The sequence below is a fragment of the Chionomys nivalis genome, chromosome 15 (assembly GCF_950005125.1).
Source record: "Chionomys nivalis chromosome 15, mChiNiv1.1, whole genome shotgun sequence".
In the NCBI taxonomy this organism is placed as follows: Eukaryota; Metazoa; Chordata; class Mammalia; order Rodentia; family Cricetidae; genus Chionomys; species Chionomys nivalis.
Genome location: NC_080100.1, coordinates 5,568,698 through 5,594,484, shown reverse-complemented (window position 1 = coordinate 5,594,484; position 25,787 = coordinate 5,568,698). Strand labels below are relative to the sequence as shown.

The 25,787-nt window shown below is 40.3% G+C and overlaps 1 protein-coding gene and 1 pseudogene across 1 annotated transcript in view; one reads left to right on the top strand and one right to left on the bottom strand.

Moving 5' to 3' along the window:
* Window positions 1–25,787, top strand: part of LOC130887669 (zinc finger protein 208-like) — a 53,615-nt gene that overhangs the window by 579 nt on the left and 27,249 nt on the right. Inside the window, 6 exon segments of the mRNA XM_057790212.1 lie at window positions 3,579–3,715; window positions 4,705–4,800; window positions 5,818–6,572; window positions 6,574–7,061; window positions 14,893–15,290; window positions 23,771–24,117. Of these exon segments, the coding sequence (XP_057646195.1) occupies window positions 3,579–3,715; window positions 4,705–4,800; window positions 5,818–6,572; window positions 6,574–7,061; window positions 14,893–15,290; window positions 23,771–24,117 (2,221 nt within the window).
* Window positions 18,382–24,104, bottom strand: LOC130887502 (zinc finger protein 728-like; annotated as a pseudogene).

Genomic DNA, 25,787 nt, shown 5'->3' with positions numbered 1-25,787 from the left:
GGACAGAGTACTGTGAGGGCAGTTGCTGTATGGGATGTTACTTCCTTTTCCCTTGGAATGAATTTTGATATTTATGGAAGCCTCTGGTGGAATAGAAACAAGTTATATACGCTCTTGTGATCAGAATCGTCACGTTACACTCCCATATACCCACAGGATAATCTTGTAGTCAGTATGAACCTATCTTTACTGAATTCAGATAATTACGAACTTCACATTGCAGAGTGAAACATACTGAGAGTAATACTACATCCAATTCCTTTTGAGACTGTGATGTCTGAAATTTTGACTCCTTTCAAATGTAAGACAGGATATGGTGTGATAAGTGGACCTCATGATTGACCGGAGGAGGCTTGAATATCTCTGAAAGGAGGAGTATAGGCAGAAGTGTCTCTCCCCCAGGCAATTCCCAAATAACAAATCAGCGTGAATATGATTTATATTCTCTGCCAATAGCTCAGGCTTATTAATTAACTTACATTTTAAATTAAGCCATATTCCTTATTTGTCCTCTGCCATATGGCAGTACCTTTGTTAATATGGAACATTAATCTACTGCTCACTCCAAGTCGGCTGTCAGACTCCACCCTTCTCCTTCAGATCATCCTTAGTTGTTGCCCATTCCATACTTTTGCCTGATTCCTGCCCAATCCTCAATGTATACCAGTTCTAGTGACAAATCTTTACAGTGTACAACAGGGTTATTCCACAGCAGAGGGGTGAAATGGCCCAGCCGCTCTGGTAGACTCTGTACATTGTCCTCTCATCACAGGCTTTCCTCCTGGCTCTTGTCTTTATTCATGGTGTCTCCACTCACGCAGAATACTGTCAGGGAATGTGGCATCCAGGCCCGCGGATGCTCCCTGAATAGGTCTGGGAAGGTTTGCTGACTTTGTGCTGAACTACACACAATCAAGGACAACTTTGAAAGGCTGTGGCCCATGCAGTGCCATGTGATTTGCATAGAGAAGTTTCCCCCTCGTGGGACAACTGCAGCTCTGGTCTTAAAGGGAAGAAGAGATAATTTAGTCTGGAGCCATTTGGGTGACTATGCCCTGGGAACAAAGACCGCATCATCTCATAGAACATGACCAACCCAGAAACAGGCATATTTTTGTTTCATAGTTTTGCAGAACACTGAAGGTCATTGGTCAAGGCAAATTTAAAAAACATTGGTGCTTACACTAGAGAGGCAGGTACTGCAGATGGGTGGAGCTATTCAATATGCCTATGATCTATCTGATGATAAATGTAGGTTTTGGATGGTCAGAAGCTAATGTTCTGCTCAGTCAGTAGATTCTAAAAGGTTTTTTTTTACTCTATTGTCAAAAGCTATTTGGTCCACTAGAGAATGTTGCAAGGAATGGCTGTTATTGAAGGATAAAAGCAGCCCAAGGTAAGGTAAGTACTCTCCTAACCTGCAAAATTGCAGTCTCTTCAACTTGGAATCTCCACATGGTCCATCAGTCTCTGCAGACACAGACCCCTCCCAAGAGTTTTCACTCACAGCCAGACACAGCTTCTTTTCAGTAATTTTCCTCCACAGCCACTCCCCCTAGCTCTTGTGCACTGGAGACTGGCTGATAACATTGGAGCGCACTCTTAGGAAACATGGGCTTCAAACCACTTTGTCCTAGCTCCTGGAATTCTCAGTGAGTTTCCAACCATATCTAAATTAATAGAGACTTCCTAGTTCCTGTTGTTAATCTGTAAGGAAAATAGTAACTTGTATGAAGTGGGAAAAGCACACTGTATTCTACATCAAAACAGCTTCCTTACAATGCAGAGATGATATAACAGCTCCCGTACACCTACAGGTACCCAAATATCTTTATACTTTTTAAATTAAGCCTAATCTGTGGCTCTTGCTGTCATCTTCGCATTTCGCGGAAGAGTCAGGAAACCTGGATCATCCTCTGCTTCGTAGGAAATTCAAGGTGGGCCTAAGCTACATGAGACCTTGTGCTTTAAAAAGAATTTTAAAAACATAGATTATTGGGTGTGGTGACTACTTCTGGTTCCTCTTACTTCTCAGCACCAGCTATCTGACAGAGATCTATCCAACTGATATCTTGTTTATTTTCAAAAGGTATTCATGTGCTTAGAGAGAAATTCTACTGCCAGTGTTTGACATTTAATTTCCCTTTTTTTTTTTCATTAACATCCTTTTGTTAGTTCATCATGTGTGAATGACTAGATGCTTCTATTTGCTGGCTGGGACGGAACATCTCCTTTGCCTGTTTGACTCTTTTCTGGATTTGCAGGGAATGTTTGTTATCTTTGCACATTTATAATTATTTTCTATCATAACCTCATGGTTCTTTCTTCTAACATTACCTGAATTTTTTTAGACCAGAATTCTGGCTCAGCAAATGGTAATACAACCACACTTACCACTGTCCTTCACCTGTGGTATTGCCACCATTCCGGCAGTGAACTGTGAACGCGGGCTTCCTTCCTCTCCCCTGGGAAGGCATCCAGTCTCCTTCAGTGTGCAGTCCTGCTCGTTCCTCCCAAGCTCTTATCCTGATTACTGTCAGTGTGAGTGATGTGGATGTGGATGGAGTTTCTGGTCTTTACAAACTCCGGTAGTAACCTGTCATGTTCGACATGTCTGGAAGAACTCTGAAGGGACCTTGTGTTTGGGTACTGACATTCATTTCCTGGTGATGGCTGTGTATCTGTCAGAGGCCATGTAGAGAAGGTGCAAGAGTTTTGTTCTGATAAATGAGTGTTGTCATTGTGCTACTAAGTTTTGGTGGTACTGTTTGTGTTCAAAGTGGCCCTTTGTGTTTTAATCACAAATTTGACCCCTTATTTCTTCCCACAGACTCCCTGCTAATCATATCCTTCTCTACAGCCTAAAACATTACTTCCGCATTTTCTTTAGATTTGGTTTGTAGGATATAATTTGTTGAATATTTTTTATATTATCTTTGTCCTTCAGGTATGGCAGATAGTTTAGTTATGCGTAGTAGCTTCTGTTGGCTGTCATGGTCTTTTAAGACTTGGAATGCATTTCTCCTGTCCCATCTGCATTCCAAATTTTCCTTTGAGAAATCCACTCTTATCCCTAGGGACATGTGTTTTCACTTGCAGCTTTTGGCAACTCAGCCATCTGTCCAGCCTCAGCAGTACTCTTTTGTAGACTCTGCTCTCAGGATTGTTCTTAAATGTATAATATCATGGGAGTTCCCAGGATCTTCTGTCATTCACTTTCCTTAATGATGAGTTCTGTGCAACGTCACAGTACTGCATCAGACTTGTTTTAGGGTATTGCTCACCTATGTTAGAAGGGCTTCTAGCTCTCTTCTAACTCTGGGTGACCTTTAGATTTATATACAGAAGGACATATGCCTGTTGTAATTCATATTTTACTGCTCTTTTTTTTTGGTTTTTCGAGACAGGGTTTCTCTGTGATTTTGGAGCCTGTCCTGGAACTAGCTCTTGTAGACCAGGCTGGTCTCGAACTCACAGAGATCCACCTGCCTCTGCCTCCCAAGTGCTGGGATTAAAGGCGTGCGCCACCACCACCCGGCATTTTACTGCTCTTTTATATTTAATATTTATTCCTTTCCTTTGTTTCAGGAAATGCTGTCTTTCAGCGATGTGGCCATTGATTTCTCTGCAGAGGAGTGTGAATACCTGGACCCTGATCAGTGGACTTTGTACAAGGATGTGATGTTGGAGAATTTCAGCAACCTTGTGTTCCTGGGTGGGTTGTCTTTTTTAAAAATAGTTGCTGCCTTTTAAGACATGACTGTTCCTAGTCAGGTTCTGCAGCTCCAGTACCACCAGCAGTGATTATTCCACAAAAGCCTCAAGCTGAGGGAATTCTGTTCCCTCATGCACTGCCTCTTTCAATGCTATGAAGGGAACTCATATATAATCTCTGCCCTTCTAAAGAACTCAAGATTAAAGGTTAAGATAAAATTTTCTCTTCGGAGAGGCTGAATCGCAAGTAGCTCACCTTCTCTCCTGTCTCGTTTCTACTAAAATGCCCTTTCTTCTCCTAACCCCTACTTACAAACACTCCTCCCCCTGGCCTCCTCCTACCACTTCCAGTCAGATGGTAGCTGCCTCAGCCTCCGGACTTCAGGTGAATTTTGTTTAATCAGATAAATGTAACTCATTTTTGAATCATTAAGCAAATCTACCGGAGCATGAAGAAAAGAAGCACACCTTAAAGTAATATTCTATGGCATGGGTGAGTGAACCTTCCATGGTGAACTCTTAATTGTCATCATCAAACTTGCTTGCTTTCTACAGTATCTCAAGGGAGCTTGTACTTCCCACAATGAAACTTATGGCACAGATTTTAGGGAAAATTAGGGAGAGTGTTCCTACATCTTAGAATGATTTTATTTCTTCTCGTGTTCGTAACACCTTCCCATCCTTTTTAGAGGTGTCCTTTATATCGGTGGTAATGTCATAAAGTAAGGGCATGAGTGGGAAGCACACATGTTACAAAGAATACCACACTCTACAATTTAAATATTTTTCCTTGTAACTGATGGATCAAAAGCTCACGACCTGCAAATCCTAAATTCCTCCTAAGCATTCTGATTTGCTCATCAGGAAACACAGAGAACTAATCCTCTACAAGCCTTGTTTGTATCCTTCTATTCTGTATACAGTCGTAGAGAGGACATGTGATCCCCAGGAGAACACACTAATAATGATGTTCTCTTTTCCCATGAACAGGACTTGCCTCCTCTAAGCCATACCTGGTCACATTTCTGGAGCAAGGACGAGAACCTTCAGATATGAAGAGACAAGCAGCAGCTGCCATGGAAACAGGTGTGTAGGAATGAGGGGACAGAGGCCAGGGTGAGAGGCCAGAGATCCAGCAGAAAGCCAGGCTCTATCACCAACACTGACTCACAAGGTTCTGATGGACATACAGTTTAAAGGATTTCGTTTGTGTTTTGCTGTGAGAAGAGAATGTTTATGATGCATTGATTCTGTCATGCTCTGTCCTTCTCCCATCAGGTCAGCTTCTGTTTACAGTAACTGACCAAGTTTTATAATTTCTAGGTGAACATGATTTGTTTTTCATAATTTGGTCAATGGATTTTATTCATAAAATGGGCATACATATTTCTGTCTTCAGTCCTGGAAATATGTTATTTAATACTGTTATTGACAGGTTTCTAGTTACACAGCCAAAGTCTAGTACCTTCCAAAACTAAATATCTGCATTTAGGATATAAACTATTAATATGTGCTTTTCAATTTGGACTACATTTATACTTTGTATTCGTCTAGACATAAAATTTATATATGTATTTAATGAGTCATTTAAAATAGCATCATACTCTTGTTTTCTTAATTGTTGATGTTATGTCTTCCTTACATGTTTCACATTGATTAATATTCATTTGTTTGTATGTTTTCATGCTTTTTATTGTTATTGCAAGTTATATAATTTCTTCCTATCATGATGCTTTTAATTTGGCTGAGCAAAAAAATACAGCTATAGAAATTTGAATGTAGCCGGGCGGTGGTGGCGCACGCCTTTAATCCCAGCACTCGGGAGGCAGAGGCAGGCGGATCTCTGGGAGTCCGAGGCCAGCCTGGGCTACAAAGGGAGTTTCAGGACAGGCTCCAAAGCCACAGAGAAACCCTGTCTTGAAAAACCGAAAAAAAAAAAAAAAAAGAAAGAAATTTGAATATAACATTATTCAAAATAAAATGCAGGTATGAGGCAGGTATGAGTCAATGTTTCTGTTCTTAAAACTGAATATAAATTTAAATAATTTTGCTTATTATTCATTCATTTCCCAACCTTTACTCCCCTTTACAACCACTCTACAGACAAAGAATTTGGCATAACACTTCTGTGGAACTCACAACCTATTAGATACCAGAAAATTAATTTAAGAATGAAGCCATATAAGTGTGAAGAATGTGGCAAGGCCTTCCGTATTCCATCATTACTTTGTGAACACATGAGAATTCACACAGGAGAGAAGCCTGTCAATTGTGACATATGTGGCAAAGCTTTCAGAACTTCATCAGCAGTTTCTGTACACAAGAAAATCCACGCAGAAGAGAAACCCTACAGTTGTGAAGTATGTGGCAAAGCATTCAGAAGTCCATCTGCATTTTCTGTACACAGGAAAATTCATACAGGAGAGAAAGGATACAAGTGTGAAGTGTGTGGCAAGGCCTTCTATATTCCATCACATCTTTCTGTACACAAGAGGATTCATACCGAGAAACCCTACCAGTGTGAAGTGTGTGACAGAGTCTACAGTAGTTCATCAGGGCTTTTTCAACACAAGAAGATTCATATAGGACAGAAACCCTTCAAGTGTGAAATATGTGGCAAGGACTTCTATTTCCCATCACGACTTTCTCTTCACAAGAGAGTTCACACAGGAGAGAAACCCTACCAGTGTGAGCTGTGTGGCAAGGCCTTCACTTTTCCGTCAGGACTTTCTCTTCACAAGAGGATTCATACATTAGAGCAACCCTACAAATGTGAAGTATGTGGCAAGGCCTTCTATGTTTCATCATTACTTTCTCATCATAGGAGGATTCATACAGGAGAGAAACCCTTCAATTGCTAAAGTATGTGGAAAGGCCTTCAATTGTCCTTCACAGCTTTCTGTGCACAAGAGGATTCATACCGGAGAGAAACCCTACCAGTGTGAAGTGTGTGACAAAACCTTCATTTGTCCATCAGTACTTTCTCAACACAAGAGAATTCACACATGAGAGAAATTCTACATGTGTGAGGTATGTGGCAAGGCCTTCATTTTTCCACCAGGACTTTGTCTGCACAAGAGTATTCATACATTAGAGAAACCCTACCAGTGTGATGTATGTGGCAAGGCCTTCTATGTTTTATCAATACTTTCTCAACATAGACAGATTCATACAGGAGAAACATCCTACAAATATAAAGAAGGTAGAAAAGCCTTAAATTGTCCATCAGCGCTGTCTAAACACAAGAGAACTCATTCAGGAGAGAACCCCTACAAGTGTGAAGTATGTGGCAAAGCCTACAGGAGTTCATCAGAATTTTATGCACACAAGAATATTCATACAGGAAAGTAGCCCTAGAAGTATGTGTTGATGTCCCATGCTGCATCATTACTTAAAATACATGAGAGAATTTATACAGTTAAGAAACCATACAAGTATGAGGCAAGGCTTCTATGTCCCATCATGACTGTCTGTACCCAAAAGCATTTAATTCACACTCAACATTCACACTAAAAAAAAAAAAAGTTTGTAAGAATATTACAAAGAATTTATTGTTTTGCATCAACAATTTAACATCAAAATAATCAGAGTGTAGAGGAATCCTGTAAAACAAAGGAAACTCAAAACTACACGCAAGGAAAATGAGAAAATAATATATACCAGAGATTACAACAAATACCAATGGTAGGTTTTTTGACACACCTTAATATCAGGAAACGTTCTTTTTGAGAAGACCTACAGATACAAATAATGTGTAATGCCTTTAAATAAAATTGCATTCTGATCAACTCCCAGTGCTTTTATGTTATGTAGAAACCTACTCATGACTTTGGCAGTAATTTTGTTTAACATATTCACTTCATAGCCTATGTTTTAGAGCATGAACAATTTACTGAAGGTGAAGATTGTTATAGAATTTTTGATTAGAGTGTATTTGCTGAGATTGCCATATTTACTGTAAAATCTGTGTGTCGTTGTTAGGTGGTAACTCACTACAAACACCTTTAATCCAAAAGCTTTGTCCTTGAATATTGTAAACAGGGTTAAATAAAGTCACCTAAACATCAAGAAATGGAGCAAGAAAACAGGTTGCAGGAAGTGAACATAGGATTAAACCATAGAGAGTAAGAGGGCGTAAAGAGGACTGATAGATGCCCAGGAGTAGAAGGGAGGGACGTTGGATTTGAGTAGTCTAGTCTGAGATGGCATAGGCTGAGGGGAGTTGTTTTAGGATATCAGCTGAGGAGAAAGGTCAGGTGGGTGCCTTCGATGCCCCCCTTGAGCTAGCAGACTATGTCATGTTCGGGTGAAGCTGGAAGAGTTGAGGCACGTAAATACTCTGGAGTCAGCACCAGTGCAGCAGATGGTCCAGATGTCAAAACTGGACCTGTCAGGGTGTGTTTGGCCTTTTGTATTTTCAGCTGGTCCATCCTTGCTGTGCTGTTTCTTCTGTATTAGAATCAGTTGTTGGTTGCATGCCAGTGTGGGGTAGAAGTAGTCACTTGTTTTTCTGTTGTGGGAGGTCACAGTTAAGGAATTGCCTTGAGTCTCATGTGAGATGAGCATTTGGGGTCCTTTAAACTCTTGGAATTTTGAACTGCATTGTGGGACTTTCTAGTTGAATCCGATTTTACTTACGAGGTGAGTGTAAGGTTGGAAAAAAAAAGGAAAGAATGTTACAATTTAAATTTATGAAGCCATAGCCAACATGATGGTTACAGAAGGAAACGTGATTTCCAACAGAGCACAAAACGTTATTTGTACCCCAGTGTACTCACAGTAGAAAGAGGGAATTACCTCTGAAGGGTGTCCTCTGACCTCCATGTTTAGGCCCACACATAATGTATACATAAAAATGTACATTAAAAATAAATTTCAAATATGCTTTTAATTTGTGTTTGTGTTTCCTGTAGACAAGGGGTGGAGAATTAATGCTTAAGACTCCATTGGAAACTCAGTGAGATATAGAATAATATGTTAGACAACCTCTTTTCACATCTTTGCAGAGGTTATATTGGTTAATTGAAGTCAGAATGCTGCTGATTCTATTTATAAACATCTGTTTGATGAGATCCTCCATACTGTAAGGAAGAAAACTGCCTGAAACAAAAATTCTTCTGCTGTGGATGGAACATGATCATCTGCTTCAACAGTTACTGTTATCTTAGGTTTCTCACCATGTTTGGTGATTCGAATAAGTATTGCCTCATGTGTTGTCTGAGGTTTCTGTACCACCAGGTCCCATAACCATTTAGTACCAAATAAACACACAGAGGACTACATTTATCATAAACTAATTGGCCCATTAGCTCAGACTTCTTATTAACTCTTTCTTACATCTAATATTAGCCCATTATTCTTGTCTGTGTTAGCCACATGGCTTGGTAGTATTTTTGGCAAGGCAGTCACATCTTGTATCCTCTGCATCTGCAGACTGAAACTTTCATCTTCCCCAAATTCTCATTGTCATGCCTCTATTTTCTGCCTATACTTCCTGCCTGAATACTGGCCAGTCAGCATTTATTTAAAATATAATTGACAATGTACAGACCATTGTCCCACAGCACCAAAGGACTCATATATTTGATTTCTTAGTCGTTGGGAAAGATTATCTTTGAAAAGGATTAAGAACTGTGACCTTTAAAATGTCCTTGCTCCTCCCAAGACAGAATAACATCTATACCAGGGCACAACTTCATAATCATGAACAAGGCTCTCATCTTGCAAAAGAGATTCTTTAGACTCTGCCTCTCCTAAAATGTAAAGACTGAGAAAATAACTTACCTTTTTATTTCATAGTTTCATAAGTAATTATATTAAAAATATGTCCCCAAATACTCCGTTTCTTCAAAATAATTGCTCATGTTTTCAAATAAATATGTCAGAATGTCAATTTTAAAAAGTACTGTGACCTTATTAAATGAGGTGTGTCATGGGGGGTACCGTAAGGTGTCAAAAGCCAAATATAGCCCCTGTGTTTCACTCTTCCTCCTACCTAAAGACCCCAATGAAAAACTCTCCATCACCATGTCCACTTGTATGCCTCAATGCCTCTCGTCAAGATGATAATTGGGTAAACTTCTAACAATGTAAGCAAGCTCCAACTAAATGCTTTCTTTAACATAGTTGCCATATCATCAGGTCATACACAGCAACAGAACACTGATTAAAGCAGAAGTTGATATCAGAGAGCTTGATATTTCTATGCATGGCCCGACCATGATCTTGTTTGGTGGAATATGGAAGAATTTTTATAGTAGAAAATTGATTTAAGACTTTTGAAGAAGAAGGAGCCATTGTATTAGGCACATGGGAGATAATGTTGAGTGATATTTGAACTAGGGGGTGGCAGAAGGATCAGAAGGGGAGAATATTAGAAAGCCACCTACAGATGCTTTTGTGATATTTTAGTAAACAATGTGGCTACTTTTTGTCCTAGTCCAAAAATATCTGCCTTACATTGAATTGAGGAGTTTTGCATTAATAGGTTTGGCATAGGACATTCCCCCAAAAAACACCTTGAATTGACACTGTTGTGTGTCTAGTAGAGGTCACACTCATGCAGATCTATAGTAAGTTTTTCAAGGAAAATTATAAAATGTATTGATTAAGGAGAACTGGAGCACCAGGAAATGTATGGGCTCTAAGTCCAGTGCTACAGGAGAGAAAAGGTTTAAGGGAAGCCTGGTGCTAAATGGAATAAAAGGAGTGGCAACACCAGGGGAGAACCCACCTAGGTTAGCTTTCAACATCTTAAAAGAATGGAAGGAAAATTTAAGAAAAAAGGGAACCATCAGCTATAGACTGATGCCGATGTAATTGAAGGAGGGGTCCAAATTCCAGCCACAAGAAATAGTAGAAATTTGAACCTTGGTCAGGAGGATTTGGATTAAAAATCAAGAAAGTGTAGAGGAAAGAGTTGTGGAATCTTGCCTCCATGGCTAAGAAATTTTGCTGATTCCTGGCAAGTATAAGGAGTATCCCCACAGAGTAAAGCTATGAAAGTCATTCCTAAATTTGGGTGGAAATCCCCAAATGTTGGAGGTGTCAAGAAGACAATTGGGGTACCTTACCAGAAGAACTGTGGACTGGTTGTGGAAGCAGTCTGAGAAAAAGAAGTACGTTGCAGTCAAAAGTGGCGAAATGAGTCGCAGTTCTGAAGCATTTTGGCATCTGAAATGGAGATGAAGAATCCTGCGGATTTAAGTCTCACTTCGATGCAGTACTTTCCTTCCCTCCCTTTGGAATATGGAATGTGCATTCCATGCCTTTGTGTAATGTAAGTATGCCATATACCTTCTTTCTTCTTTAACAGGGTTATGTTTAGTGCAATGCCATAAGTATTCAGTAGAGACGGTGAACTTTGGACTGATAACAAGTGTTAACACTGTGATACATTACGGAGTCTTTTGAAGTGGAACTGAGTGCATTTTTACATTAATTGATTACAAGCCTAGGGGAGCCAGGAAATGGAATGTGGTGGATAATATGAGATTTTCACACTTAGTCTCAGATATTTAAATGCTTAGTCCTCAGGGAGTGACACTATTTGCAAAGGATTAAGTGTTAAATATTCTTGTTGGAGGAAGTGTGTCCTTAGGTGTTGTAATAAGAGTGGGGTGGGGGTGGGGTGGAGGGGGCTACGTTCCTGGCACCCGGCCTCCCGCACGGCTAGCTTTATACCTAAAATAATTACACGGAAACTGTATTCTTTTAAACACTGCTTGGCCCATTAGTTCCAGCCTCTTATTGGCTAGCTCTTACATATTGATCTAACCCATTTCTAATATTCTGTGTAGCACCACAAGCTGGCTTACCAGGAAGGATCTTAACCTGCGTCTATCTGGAGTGGGAGAATCATGGTGACTGCCTGACTCGGCTTCTTTCTCCCAGCATTCTGTTCTGTTTACTCCTCCTACCTAATTTTCTGTCCTATCAGGGCCAAGCAGTTTTCTTTATTAATTAACCAATGAAAGCAACAGATAAATACAAGACCCACCTCCATCACTTAGGGATGGGTTTTGAGGTCTCACATCCCAAAGCCAGATCCCAAGCCATGTCTTGTTCTTCATGTTTTCTTTTTTTTTTTTTTAAATATTTATTTATTTATTATGTATACAATATTCTGTCTGTGTGTATGCCTGAAGGCCAGAAGAGGGGATGAACTCAGGACCTTTGGAAGAGCAGGCAGTGCTCTTAACCTCTGAGCCATCTCTCCAGCCCGTTCTTCATGTTTTCTATGGCTCTGGATGCTGAACTTCCAGCTACTCCTCCAGCACCGAGACTACCCATGTGCCACACTGCTCCCTACCAAAATGACAGTGGATTAAGCACTGAAACGGGAAGCCCAATTACATGCTTTCTCTTAGAAGAGATTTCCTGGTCATTCTGACTCTTCTCAGTAATGGTCCCACAGGTTAAAGGATGAAGACATGTTTACCCCCAAGTTGTGGCCCTACCACCACCTTCGCCATGCTCATCAACTCAGCCTCAGGGAGGAAGTTTCCTCAAAAGCATTCCAAAGCCCTGCCTGGGGAGACAGGAGTCAGGCTCCTATGTTGCCTCAGCTCAGCAGAGGATTCCTCTCTGTGCCCTGCTGTGTTTGTGTTTCCTCAGCCCTAAGAAAACCCTTCTTTTCCTGTGGATTCTCCCTGCCCTGGTTGATATTTTCCCATTAAGTTACATGTTGCAGTTGGGATGTTTTCCCTTTTAACTCTTCATCTGCCAGAAAAACAAGGAACCAAACCAGATCAAGAACCCCTCTCCCCACTCTGTAACACTGCAGCAGCAGAATGCTCTTTCCACTCACCAGCCACCACACGCCTTTCTTTCATTTTGTTGTGTTGCTCTTTTTAGTGCTGTGTGCTAAAACCCAGGACCTCCTGGGTTCAAGGAACCTGCACCATCACTATCTATCTCCCATTCATTTTTGTTCTTTTATTTCATTACAAGGCTTTCTTTCTTCCTTTCTTCCTTTCTTTCTTTCTTTCTTTCTTTCTTTCTTTCTTTCTTTCTTTCTTTCTTTCTTTCTTCCTGTTTCTTCCGTTCTCTTTTGCTTCTTTCTTTCTTTTTTAATTCTTTCTTTGTCTGATCTTCCTTTCTGCCTTCTTTCCCCCTCCCCTCCCTCTCATTTTGACACAGGGTTTCTCTCTGTAGCCTTGGTGATCCTGGAACTCGCACTGTAGACCAATCAGGTCTTAAACTTACAGAGAGTCACCTGGCTGCTAGAATTAGTAGGGTGCGCATCACCATTTCCCAGCATATGGGAGGCTTTCTCAAATTGCCCAGGTCTGCTTTGAAATCACTTTGCACATTAGGCATGACTCGATCCCGACTCGCGCTGCCACTACTCTAATTCATTCCAAAGGCTTAGCAGTAACTTCACATTTAAGTTTTTTGTAATTATCTCAAAGTAAAAAGAATCAAACTGTATGTTTTATTTTGTAGTAAATTTCTACAATATGCAGACCTGTGTACAAAATCACAGTAAAATGACCAACAACAACAAATGTAATAAAAATTACTCTAAGGTCATCCAAACATCTCAGTTTGCAAGCCTAGGATTTTAAGAGCAGCCTGGCTCCCTAAATTTCTCCTTCTAATGGCAGGGATTGCTCATTTTAATCCTTTTCCGAGGTCACATGCCTCTAGTGTCTCTGGGAATTCTTTTACACAGACTTATGGGAAATATAGTCTCATCCATTGTGATGTCACAAGCAAGGATCGCCCTGTGGCCTTCCGAGTTCCTTCTGCGCATGTTCTGCCCTCAAGCAGCTTCAGTTTGAATTCAAGTGTTTTACTATCCTTCTGAAGCTGAACTCTGAGCTCAGGTTGGTTCGGGGTGCAGGGCAGCCCAGCAGATCTGAGGGATCGTGCTGGGGGAGCCGGTAGGTCCATCGTGGAAAGAGTGGGCATGGGGCCCATGGGAAGCAGGAAGTACCAGCGGACTCACTCTGAATGGCTGTAGTCAGGATTCTCAGAGGTCTAGAGAAGAAAGTAGAGTGTCTGGTCCCTACTGCACTGTATTAGTATTTGGTTATAATGAGAGTCCTAGGAAGGACGTGCGTAGTGTTATTTGACAAAGTGAAGTTCCAGATACGACACGACGGTTATTTTACTGGAGCTCCCAAACCTTTGTGCTATGTCTTGTAGCTGACTAGTCAGGGAGAGGCGCTATCCATGCTCCTAGTGAATTTTATCACAGATCTCTGCAAAATTGAACGCAGAGAAGGGTTCCGTACATAGACAGACGTAGTTTCAGACAAGAAGCTGACGTCTCTTCATTACTAGTTTGTGCACTGGAAGCTTAGAATAAAAGAATGCCTTTATACTATAGAAAACCATTCCTTTAATAGAGTGTAGGTTCTTGTGAGCCTCCATTAATCACCTCTCTTGTCAGAGTCTGATCATTTCTATGACTAAGACCAAGCACTAAACTAAAAGCAAGCAAAATCTGTTACATTAACCGTGGTCATTAAAGCTTTAGGATTTCATACATAGAGCTATATTAATCTTCAGAGCGTAGGACAGTTTTAATTTTGAGGTCAGGAATTCCCTCCTACTAGGTAACAGGATATATAGAAAAAAAAACTGTGAAAAAAGAATATAGAAGAAAGAGCAGAACTAATTGAGTATTTTCAATTAAATATTAAAGTGAATATCCAGCTGGTACTGTAAATGATACAAAAATGTGAATAATCCCAATGCATCACAGTTCCAGGGAAAACTGACTGGGAGGTGCTAATTTTTACTACATTCTGCAGATCCTCTGATGGAAGAGATTCTCTGGCTGTACGAAAAATAATACAGGTGAAAATCTGAAGATACTTGAACTTCTAATTGATCCTTCAGCCAATAGTCGCTGAAGTACGAGCTCATTGGCTGAAGGAGCAGTCCTCCTGCAGCAACTCACCAGGAAACAAACACTATACAGGCAAAGAATGTGGCATAACCCTTCCTTGGAACTCACAACCTATTAACCACCAGAAAATTCGTTTAAGAATAAAGCCACAACTGCCGGGCGGTGGTGGCGCACGCCTTTAATCCCAGCACTCGGGAGGCAGAGGCAGGCGGATCTCTGTGAGTTCGAGACCAGCCTGGTCTACAAGAGCTAGTTCCAGGACAGGCTCCAAAACCACAGAGAAACCCTGTCTCGAAAAACCAAAAAAAAAAAAAAAGAATAAAGCCACATAAGTGTGAACAATGTGGTAAGGCCTTTCGTCTTCCATCATCACTTTGTGTACACAAGAGAATTCATACAAGAGAGAAACCCTTCAAGTGTGAAGTGTGTGGCCAAGCCTTGTACACTCCATCATTACTATCTAAACACAAAAGAAATCTTACAGGAGAGAAATCCTACAAGTGTGAAGTATGTGGCAAGGCCTTCAAACATCTATCAGTCCTGTCTGTTCACAGGAGAGAACCCTACAAGTGGAAAGTGTGTGGCAAGGCTTGCAGGAGTCCATCAGGGCGATCTCCACACAAGAGGATTCATGAAGGAGAGGAACCCGACAAGTGTGAGGTATGTGACAAGGCCTTCAATTTTCCATCACGACTTTCTGTCCACAAGAGAATCCGTACAGGAGAGAAACCCTACTCATGCCAGAAAAAAAAAACCCTCCCAGAGTGAACCTATAACAACACCGAAGAAGTAAGTAAAGGCCTTACCCCAAAGGAAGTCCCGGGCAGATGAGTTTGCTGCTAAATTATACCAAACTTTCAACAGAGATCTAATAAAAACAGTAACATGACTTCTCAAAGTCTTCCATTAAATAGAAAGGACACTGTCAAATTTATTCTAAAGAGTCTGTCCATCTAAGAGTATACAACCAAACATGAGAAAATAAAATAGAAGATGAAGTAAATCTTCCATATCAGAGTTGGGCATGGCAACCCAACAGTGGCAAATGGACCCCAAAAGCAAACACAAGAATAAGAAACCCACTTGGTAACATTGTCAGGAGTCCCATAAGAAACATAGTTAATAGCTCCAATATAGAGAGTATCTGTCACAGACCCATATAGACTCTGTGCTGACTGCTTCAGTCTCTGTGAGCTCAGATGCATGGTTTAGTTGAGTCAGAGGGCCAAGTTCTGCTGGCGTTCTACATCCTGTCTGAATATTCTTCTGTGTGTTTTCTAGTTCTGAGGGGAGAGATTAGATGGATATCTCTACTTTAGACTCTCTCCACATAATGTCTGTCTGTGGATCTCTGGATCTGCTCCCATCTGCTTTGGGAGGAATTCTCTCTGATGATGTCTTGATAAGGCACTGAACTATCAGTAGAGCAGAATATCATTAGGAACCATTTTATTGATTTTTTTTACACCAGTTTTATTTAGTTTTACTCTAGGTCTCTGATCTATCTAGTCTCTGGGTTGTGATTACCCAAGCAGTGTTGGGTATGGGCTCCTGCTCTTGGAGTAGCCTTAAGTCAAATCAGACTCGGTTGCCTACTTCCACTGCTTCTGGGCCCTCATTACCATAGTATATGTTTCTTGCATGATAGATTGTAGCTCAAAGGATTTGGGGCTCAGGTTGTGTTCTCATTTCTCTATTTATACCCCATAGATTACCCTCCTCCACCAAAGAGACTAGACCAGAGAGGTGAAGGCTCCACGTAGGAAGGTGCTCAATTTTCCATGTCTGATTAATTGTGTAGATGACATTCGTAATGGGGTACTCCTCTCAGTTTATAGAGAGAAATCTTTTGTCGTAGCATCAGCCTGGGATGTTTTGGAAATTTCCCTGGAATCCATTTGGAAAAAAAGTGAATTGAATGTTACCCAGTCCCCTTACTGTAATCCTTGCTTTGGTGCAACAGATGGTCAATTGAGATCTCATATGGCTCATTACTAGGAATCCTCAATAGGACTCCTTCACAGTTCTAGGAAGTTGTCACTGTACTAGGTTTCCACATCCTCACCGAAAATACTCAATTCCAGCTGTCTCTCCCTCCATCTCATCTACCCCACACCTGATCCCTCTTGTTTTGGTCCCCACCAGTCCTCAGTTCATTTGTAAAATCTATTTCCCCTTCCTAGGCAGTTTAATGCATTCCCACAGAGCCCTCGTCTTTGGTTAACCTCTCTACATCTATGAGTTGAAGATTTATTATCATTTACTTAATGGATACTATCCACTTATAAGTGAATACATACCATATTTGTCTTTCTATAGGTTACCTCTCTCAGGATGCTTTGTTTCTAGTTCCATTCATATGTCTACAATCTGCATGGTGTCATTTTTAAAATAGCTGGGTAATACTCTCTGTGTAAATGTACCTGTAGATGGTTTTATCTCTTTCCTGCCAGACAGCTCACAAATAAATGACAGATATACTTATTAATTATAAAACAAGAGCCAATAGCTTAGGTTTGTTGCTAACTAGCTCTTACAACTTGTATTAACCTATTTTTATCAAGCTATTTTTGACTGGTTTATTTGATTTATAACCTTTATTCTGTACTGCCCATGCTACTTCCTCCCTCTCTGTCTGACATCTCTCCCCTTCTCCTTCCAAGCATCCTGTGCCTGAAAATCCTGCCTAGCTATTGCCCATTCCACTTTTTATGAAACCAATCAGAATGACACATCTTTACAATGTATGAAAAGATTCCATAACATGTACCACATTTTGATGTTTCATTCCACTATTGAAGGACATTTAAGTTATTTCCAATTACTGATAATGATGTGGATGTGAGGGGTGTGGATTATCCTTCTGTGTGTTTTTATTGGTTAGTGAATAAAGCAGTTTTGACCAATGGTTTAGCAGAATAAAGCAGGGCGGGGCTGAATGGTTTCAAAGGCTTTATCACATTCACCCTATCTGTAGGGTTTCTATCCACACTATTTCTCTTTCGATATCTTTTAGGGTCTGAAGAAGTAGAAAACATTTCATGAACATTTTGGTATTTGTATTATTTTACTGAAGTTTAACCTACTTTGTCTTGAGAAACAGTAAAAACCCTATAAAGGGTTTTTTCTTTACATTTTTGACACTAGTGACATTTCTAGTCTAATTTTAAATTAACCCATTTCTAGTAATCTATGTATCACTGTGAGGCCGTGCCTTACCAATAATGTTCTGGTATCTTTCTCCTTTGTTGGCTACATGGCTTCTCATTGATGCTACCTGCTTTCCCTTTCTATCTTTTTGGATTTACTGCCTCATGTTAAACTGCTAAGGTATTTACCAAAACAGCTTTATTAATCAGTCAATAAAAGCAATAAATATACAGCAGGATAGACCTTATTGTTCCCCCTATCTGTAGGGTTTCTATCCAGAATATTTTTTGATATATTTTAGGGTATCCAGAAGTATAAAACATTTTGTGAACAATTGGACATTTGTATTATTTCATTGCAGTTTCAACTACCTGGTCTTGAGAAACACTGAAAAGGTTATTAAGAATTTTTTATTTTTAACATTTTTGGCACTAGTGGAATTTCTCATGAGCATGAATTATCAGGTGTTTCAAAAGTTCTAAGTAAGTGCAAAAGAACTGGTACATTCTTCACAGGGTTTCTCTCACAAATGTATTCTTTGATGTTGTTTAAGATGAAAAGGCTGGTGACAGGCCTTGCCATTCTCCACACTCACAATGTTCCTCTGCAGTATGAATAGACTGGTGAGGAGAACGTGCTGTGTAAGTTCTAAAATCTTACCCACATTCTTTACCCTTGTACGGTTTCTCTCAAGAATGAATTGTTTGATGTTCCTGAAGTTTTCTGGTATAGTTAAAGAGTTTGCCACATTCTAGACATTTGTAAGGTTTCTTCCAGTGTAAGTTAATGTGTGTTGACTTAGGCATGAAGTGTTATACAAGGGTTTTTCACATTCTTAACACTTGTAGAATGTGGAAATCCACATTTCCAGAATGGATTATGAAATGAGCAGAAAGAATCCATGACATTTTAACGATCTTGCCACATGTTTCATATTTGTAGGGTTTCTCTCTTATATGAATGCTCTTGTGTTCTGAAAAAAAAAAATGGAAAGTGGAAAGCTTTGCCACATACTTCTCAGTTTTAGGGTTTCTTTGCAGTATGACTGCTCATGTGAATAAGGAGTCCTGATGAACAACTGAAGGGCTTGCCACATATTTAACACATGTGTGATTTCTCTTGTCTCTAGAGAGTGCTGATGGAGGATTGAAATCCTGCCACACACTTCACACATGTAGGGTTTCTCTCCTGTATGAAGGCACATATGTTTAGAAAGTCATGATGGAATCATAAAGGCCTGGCCACATATTTCTCGTTTGTAGGGTTATTCTTTCGTATGAATCGTCTTGTGTACAGGAAGTTGGGATGGAACATAGAAAGCTTTTCCACACACTTGACACTTGCAGGCTCTCTCGCCTGTATGAATCCTCTAGTGGACAGAAACTTGTGATGGAACATAGAAGCCCTTGCCGCAAACATGGCACTGGTAGGGTTTCTCTCATGTATGAATTTTCTTGTGTGCAGATAATACTGATGAACTTTTGAAGGATTTGCCACATACTTCACATTTGTAGGGTTTTTCTCCTGTATGAATCCTCTTGTGGACAGAAAGGGCTGATGAACTACTGTAGGCTTTGTCGCATACTGTACACTGGTAGGGTTTCTCTCCTGTATGAATTCTCTTGTGTTCAGAAAGTTGTGATGGAAAACAGAAGGCCTTCCCACACACTTCACATTTGTGGGACTTCTGTCCTGTATGAACTCTTTTGTGTTTTGAAAGTAATAATGGAGATTGGAAGGCCTTGCCACATACTTCACACACGTAGGGTTTCTCTTCTGCATGGATTCCCTTGTGTACAGAAAGTTGATATGAAACATAGAAAGCCTTGCCACATACTTCACACACATAGGGTTTCTCTCCGGTATGAATCCTTTTGTGTAGAGAAAGTCGTGATGGAAAACTGAACGTCTTGTCACATACTTCACACTTGAAGGGTTTCTGTCCTATATGAATTTTCTTGTGTTGAAAAAACCCCGATGAACTACTGTAGACTCTGTCACACACTTCACACTGGTAGGGTTTCTCGGTATGAATCCTCTTGTGTACAGTAAGATGTGATGGAATATAGAAGGCCTTTCCACACACTTCACACTTGTATCCTTTCTCTCCTGCATGAATTTTTTTGTGTACAAAAAATGCAGATGGACTTCTGTATGCTTTGCCACATACTTCACAACTGTAGGGTTTCTCTTCTGCATGGATTTTCTTGTGTACAGAAACTGCTCTTGAAGTTCTGAAAGCTTTGCCACATATGTCACATTTGATGGGCTTCTCTCCTGTGTGAATTCTCCTGTGTACACAAAGTAACGATGGAACATGGAAGACCTTGCCACATTCTTCACATTTATATAGCTTCATTCTTAAATTAATTTGCTGGTATCTAATAAGTTGTGAGTTCTGAGGAAGGGTTATTCCAAATTCATTGCCTGCATAGTGGTTGCTTCCTGGTGAGTAAAGGTTGGGAAATGAATGAAAACTGAGCAAAATTATTTAAATTTATATTCAGTTTTAAGAAGAAACATTGACTCTACCTGCATTTTCATTTTGAATAATGTTACATTCAAATTTCTATAGTGGTATTTTATTTAGCCAAATTAAAAGCATCATGATAGGAGAAAAATTATATAACTTGCAATAACAATAAAAAGCATGAAAACATACAAACAAATGAATATTAATCAATGTGAAACATGTAAGGAAAGCATAACATCAAAATTAAGAAAACAAAAGTATGATGCTATTTTAAATGAGCCATTTAAATACACACATAAATTTTATGTCTAGATGAATACAAAGTATAAATGTAGTCCAAATTGAAAAGCACATATTAATCGTTCATGTATATCCTAGATGCAGATATTTAGTTTTGGAAGATACTAAACTTCGGCTGTGTAACAAGAAACCTGTCAATAACAGTATTAAATAACATATTTCCAGGATTGAAGACAGAAATATGTATGCCCATTTTATGAATAAAATCCATTGACCAAATTATGAAAAACAAATCATGTTCACCTAGAAATTATAAAACTTGGTCAGGTACTGTAAACAGAAGCTGACCTGATGGCAGGACAGAGCATGACAGAATCAATGTATCATAAACATTCTCTTCTCACAGCAAAACACAAACGAAATCCTTTAAACTGTATGTCCATCAGAACCTTGTGAGTCAGTGTTGCTGATAAAGCCTGGCTTTCTGCTGGATCTCTGGCCTCTTACCCTGGCCTCTGTCCCCTCATTCCTACACACCTGTTTCCATGGCAGCTGTTCCTTGTCTCTTCATATCTGAAAGTCCTCGTCCTTGCTCCAGAAATGTGATCAGGTATGGCTTAGAGGAGGCAAGTCCTGTTCATGGGAAAAGAGAACATCATTATTAGTGTGTTCTCGTGGGGATCACATGTCCTCTCTACGACTGTATATATAAGGAAGGAGAGGACACAGTCAATGATTATAGAGGATTAGTTCTTCATGAATGCTTAGGAGAAATTTAGGATTTGCAGGTCCTGAGCTTACTGTCCATCAGTCAAGGAAAAATATTTAAATTGTAGAGTGTGGTATTCTTTGTAACGTGTGCTTCCCACTCATGCCCTTACTTTATGACATTACCACCGATATAAAGGACACCTCTAAAAAGGATGGGAAGGTGCTATGAACACAAGAAGAAATAAAATCATTCTAAGGTGTAGGAACACTCTCCCTAATTTTCCCTAAAATCTGCGCCATAAGTTTCATTGTGGGAAGTACAAGCTCCCTTGAGATACTGTAGAAAGCAAGCAAGTTTGATGATGATAATTAAGAGTTCACCATGGAAGGTTCACTCACCCATGTCATAGAATATTACTTTAAGGTGTGCTTCTTTTCTTCATGCTCTGGTAGATTTGCTTAACGATTCAAAAATGAGTTACATTTATCTGATTAAACAAAATTCACCTGAAGTCCGGAGGCTGAGGCAGCTACCATCTGACTGGAAGTGGTAGGAGGAGGCCAGGGGGAGGAGTGTTTGTAAGTAGGGGTTAGGAGAGAAAGGGCATTTTAGTAGAAACGAGACAGGAGAGAAGGTGAGCTACTTGCGATTCAGCCTCTCCGAAGAGAAAATTTTATCTTAACCTTTAATCTTGAGTTCTTTAGAAGGGCAGAGATTATATATGAGTTCCCTTCATAGCATTGAAAGAGGCAGTGCATGAGGGAACAGAATTCCCTCAGGTTGAGGCTTTTGTGGAATAATCACTGCTGGTGGTACTGGAGCTGCAGAACCTGATTAGGAACAGTCATGTCTTAAAAGGCAGCAACTATTTTTAAAAAAGACAACCCACCCAGGAACACAAGGTTGCTGAAATTCTCCAACATCACATCCTTGTACAAAGTCCACTGATCAGGGTCCAGGTATTCACACTCCTCTGCAGAGAAATCAATGGCCACATCGCTGAAAGACAGCATTTCCTGAAACAAAGGAAAGGAATGAATATTAAATATAAAAGAGCAGTAAAATATGAATTACAACAGGCATATGCCCTTCTGTATATAAATCTAAAGGTCACCCAGAGTTAGGGCTAGAAGCCCTTCTAACATACGTGAGCAATACCCTAAAATAAGTCTGATGCAGTACTGTGACGTTGCACAGAACTCATCATTAAGGAAAGTGAATGACCGAAGATCCTGGGAACTCCCATGATATAATACATTTAAGAACCATCCTGAGAGCAGAGTCTACAAAAGAGTACTGCTGAGGCTGGACAAATGGCTGAATAGCAGAAAGCTGCAAGTGAAAACACATGTCCCTAGAGATAAGAGTGGATTTCTCAAAGGAAAATTTGGAATGCAGATGGGACAGGAGAAATGCATTCCAAGTCTTAAAAGACCATGACAGCCAACAGAAGCTACTACGCATAACTAAACTATCTGCCATACCTGAAGGACAAAGATAATATAAAAAATATTTAACAAATTAATCTAAAGAAAATGCAGGAAGTAATGTTTTAGGCTGTAGAGAAGGATATGATTAGCAAGGAGTCTATGGGAAGAAATAAGGGGTCAAATTTGTGATTAAAACACAAAGGGCCACTTTGAACACAAACAGTACCACCAAAACTTAGTAGCACTATGACAAAACTCATTTATCAGAACAAAAGACTCTTGTATCTTCTCTACATGGCCTCTAAGAGATACACAGCCATCACCAGGAAATGAATGTCAGTACCCAAACACAAGGTCCCTTCAGAGTTCTCCCAGACATGGAACGAGCAGTAGATTAACGTTCCATATTAACAAAGGTACTGTCATATGGCAGAGGACAAATAAGGAATATGGCTTAATTTAAAATATAAGAGTTAGTAATAGGCCTGACCTATTGGAAAAGAATATATAATTCATATTCTGAATGATTTGTTATTTGAGAACTGCCTGGGGGAGAGACACTTCTGCCTACACCCCTCCCTTTCAAGAGATATTCAAGCCTCCTCCTGTCAATCATGAAGTCCATTTATCTCATCACACCAAGTCCTCTCTCACATCTGAAAAGGAGTCAAAGTTTCCAACATCACAGTCTCAAAAGGAATTGGATGTAGTATTACTCCCAGTATGTTTCACTCTGCAATGTGAAGTTCATAATTATCTGGACTCAGTAAAGATAGGTTCATATCGACTACAAGATTATCCTGTGGGTATATGGGAGTATAACGTGACGATTCTGATCACAAGAGCGTATATAACTTGTTTCTATCCCACCAGAGGCCTCCATAAATCTTCCAATTCATTCCAAGGGAAAAGGAAGTAACATCCCATACAGCAATCTGTCCCTGGAAACTAGGAACTTTAGGAACAGAGAGGTGAGCTTCCTGAAGTATGGCAGGGTACAGGTTTCTATAGAGTATAGGTAGAGCTAGGCGGTGGTGGGACACGCCTTTAATCCCGGTACTCTCAAACAAACAAACAAAAACAAGAGAGAAAGTGAAATAGAAGAAAAAATAAAAACATTATATGGGTGAGACTAGGTGTCCGCCCTTTCTGGAAGTCCCGAGTAATTTGACTATTGCCATGTGACCCAGAGTCAGCTAAGGGGGAGCATGCTTCTCCAGCCAAGCAGGAAAGTGAGCTTCCTTCAGCTCCTCAAGCACCAGAAGCACGGGCAGGCTCGGAAAGCTGGGGCGTCCTAGGAGACTGGGCACTCACAGCACATGGCTTTGGCGTGGTGCCCTCTCCCCTGTCAAACCCGCACCCGTGTGCAGCGGCCCAGCCTAGCTCAGCACAACACCTCCAGGTCAGCTTCTCCAGCCTCCCTGCTAAGCAGCCCAAGTCAGCTCCCTCCATGGCGGACCCGCCACCTTTCACAGTCCCTCAGATCTGCAGGACTGTGCTGCTGCACCCTGCACCAACCTTCATGTCAGGGATCCAAGTCCAGCGCTGAGCAAGACACTCACCTAACTTTGGGGAGAAGCTAAATTTGAAGACTGAACATGTAGGTTCTGGATCCACAGCCCTTTCCTGTGTCGTCATCGTGATCTAGACTACATTTCCCATGAGTCAGCGCGAAAGACTTCTTGGAGCCCACTGAAGGTATTTTGTACAATGCCTGGACTCCTGCCCAACTGCTTACTGGTGAAGAAGGAAATGGGCTTGAGCAAGGGGACAACAAGGGATCAGGTTGTTTCAGTCACGTGATCTGAGCACCTGATGTTAGCCTGTGAGTATGGACAGGGTGGACTAGCTTCAGGTAAGGGCTATAACACTTGACTATAAGGAAGGTGGTTTTGGTTTAAAACCCAATAATACAAAGAAATAAGTAATCCCTTTTCTCATTTGCTGGCACTGACAGTTGGCATGTGAACATTGAATCCATGCAGTAAATAAAGGGCATGGGTCAGGGCCACGGAGATGTTTAAAATCATCGAACAAAGGAAAAACTACAAATCTCTGACGTTTACTTGCGATGAACTTTCAGAATCCTTCTGAAGAACTTTCTGCACATCCCTTGTCCACACTTTATCCCATTAATTTGTGACAAATATAAATTTTGTGTCACATCTACCACAGCACTCTAACCTACTTCTCCCTGTCTTTCCTGAGCACATTCTTTCCTCCTCTGCACCTCCCCCAGGAGGAAGAGCAGGGCTCCTGGGATCACACTGAAGAGTGTAGGGTACTACTCCAAGGTGCATTATAGAAGTTCCCTCTGCAATAAGTTTAGAATTCCTTATCAATTATCCCCTCTCTCTTTTGATCCTCACATCGTCGTATTTGATACGATTTTAATATCAATGGTATCTGTCTTTAGCTTTCTTCGTTTTTGAAGCAGAACCATGAGCTGCTTATTACTCAAGTCCATAGTGGTCTTCAGATAACTTAGGTGGATACCTTCATTTTCCTGAAAACACAAAAACAAACCCTTTCCCATCTTAATTTTAGAGAAGTTCCATTTTGGCAAGTTATATCTAATCAATGAACAGCTTTTTGTTAGTTTTATACATTCGTTTAGATTAAATGACCATGTAGTTTGATGAACTATCATGTCTTCTAATTAAGAGGTATCTATTGTTCAATTTTGATGGTACCATAGCTTTTCTTCTCTTGTGGAAAAAAAAAGAAAAAGCCCTTCCCAAATGTAACACATATCCTGGTGTCTATTCTGAGGTCAACACATCCTTAAATTATACCAGCTAACTTAATTCCATTGTTTTTCATATTATCCTATGTTTCTCCACATTGTTCCTTTGTCATTAGCACTTAGAAAATTCAAAGTTAATAAGCATTATGCAATCTTGTTGTAATGGGGCGAGCAGGCCTGCTTTTCGTCCCACCCGGCTCCTGCACACCTAGCTTTACACCTGAAATAACAACACACAAATTGTATTCATTTAAATACCGCCTGGCCCATTAGTTTCAGCCTCTTATTGGGTAACACTCACATCTTGATTAACCCATTTCTATTAATGTGTGTAGCACCATGAGGTGGTGGCTTACCGGGAAAGATTCAGCATGTCTGACCTGGTGGCTGGATCCATGGCGTCTGACCTCACTTCCCTTCTTCCCAGCATTTTGTTCTGTCTACTCCACCTATCTAAATCC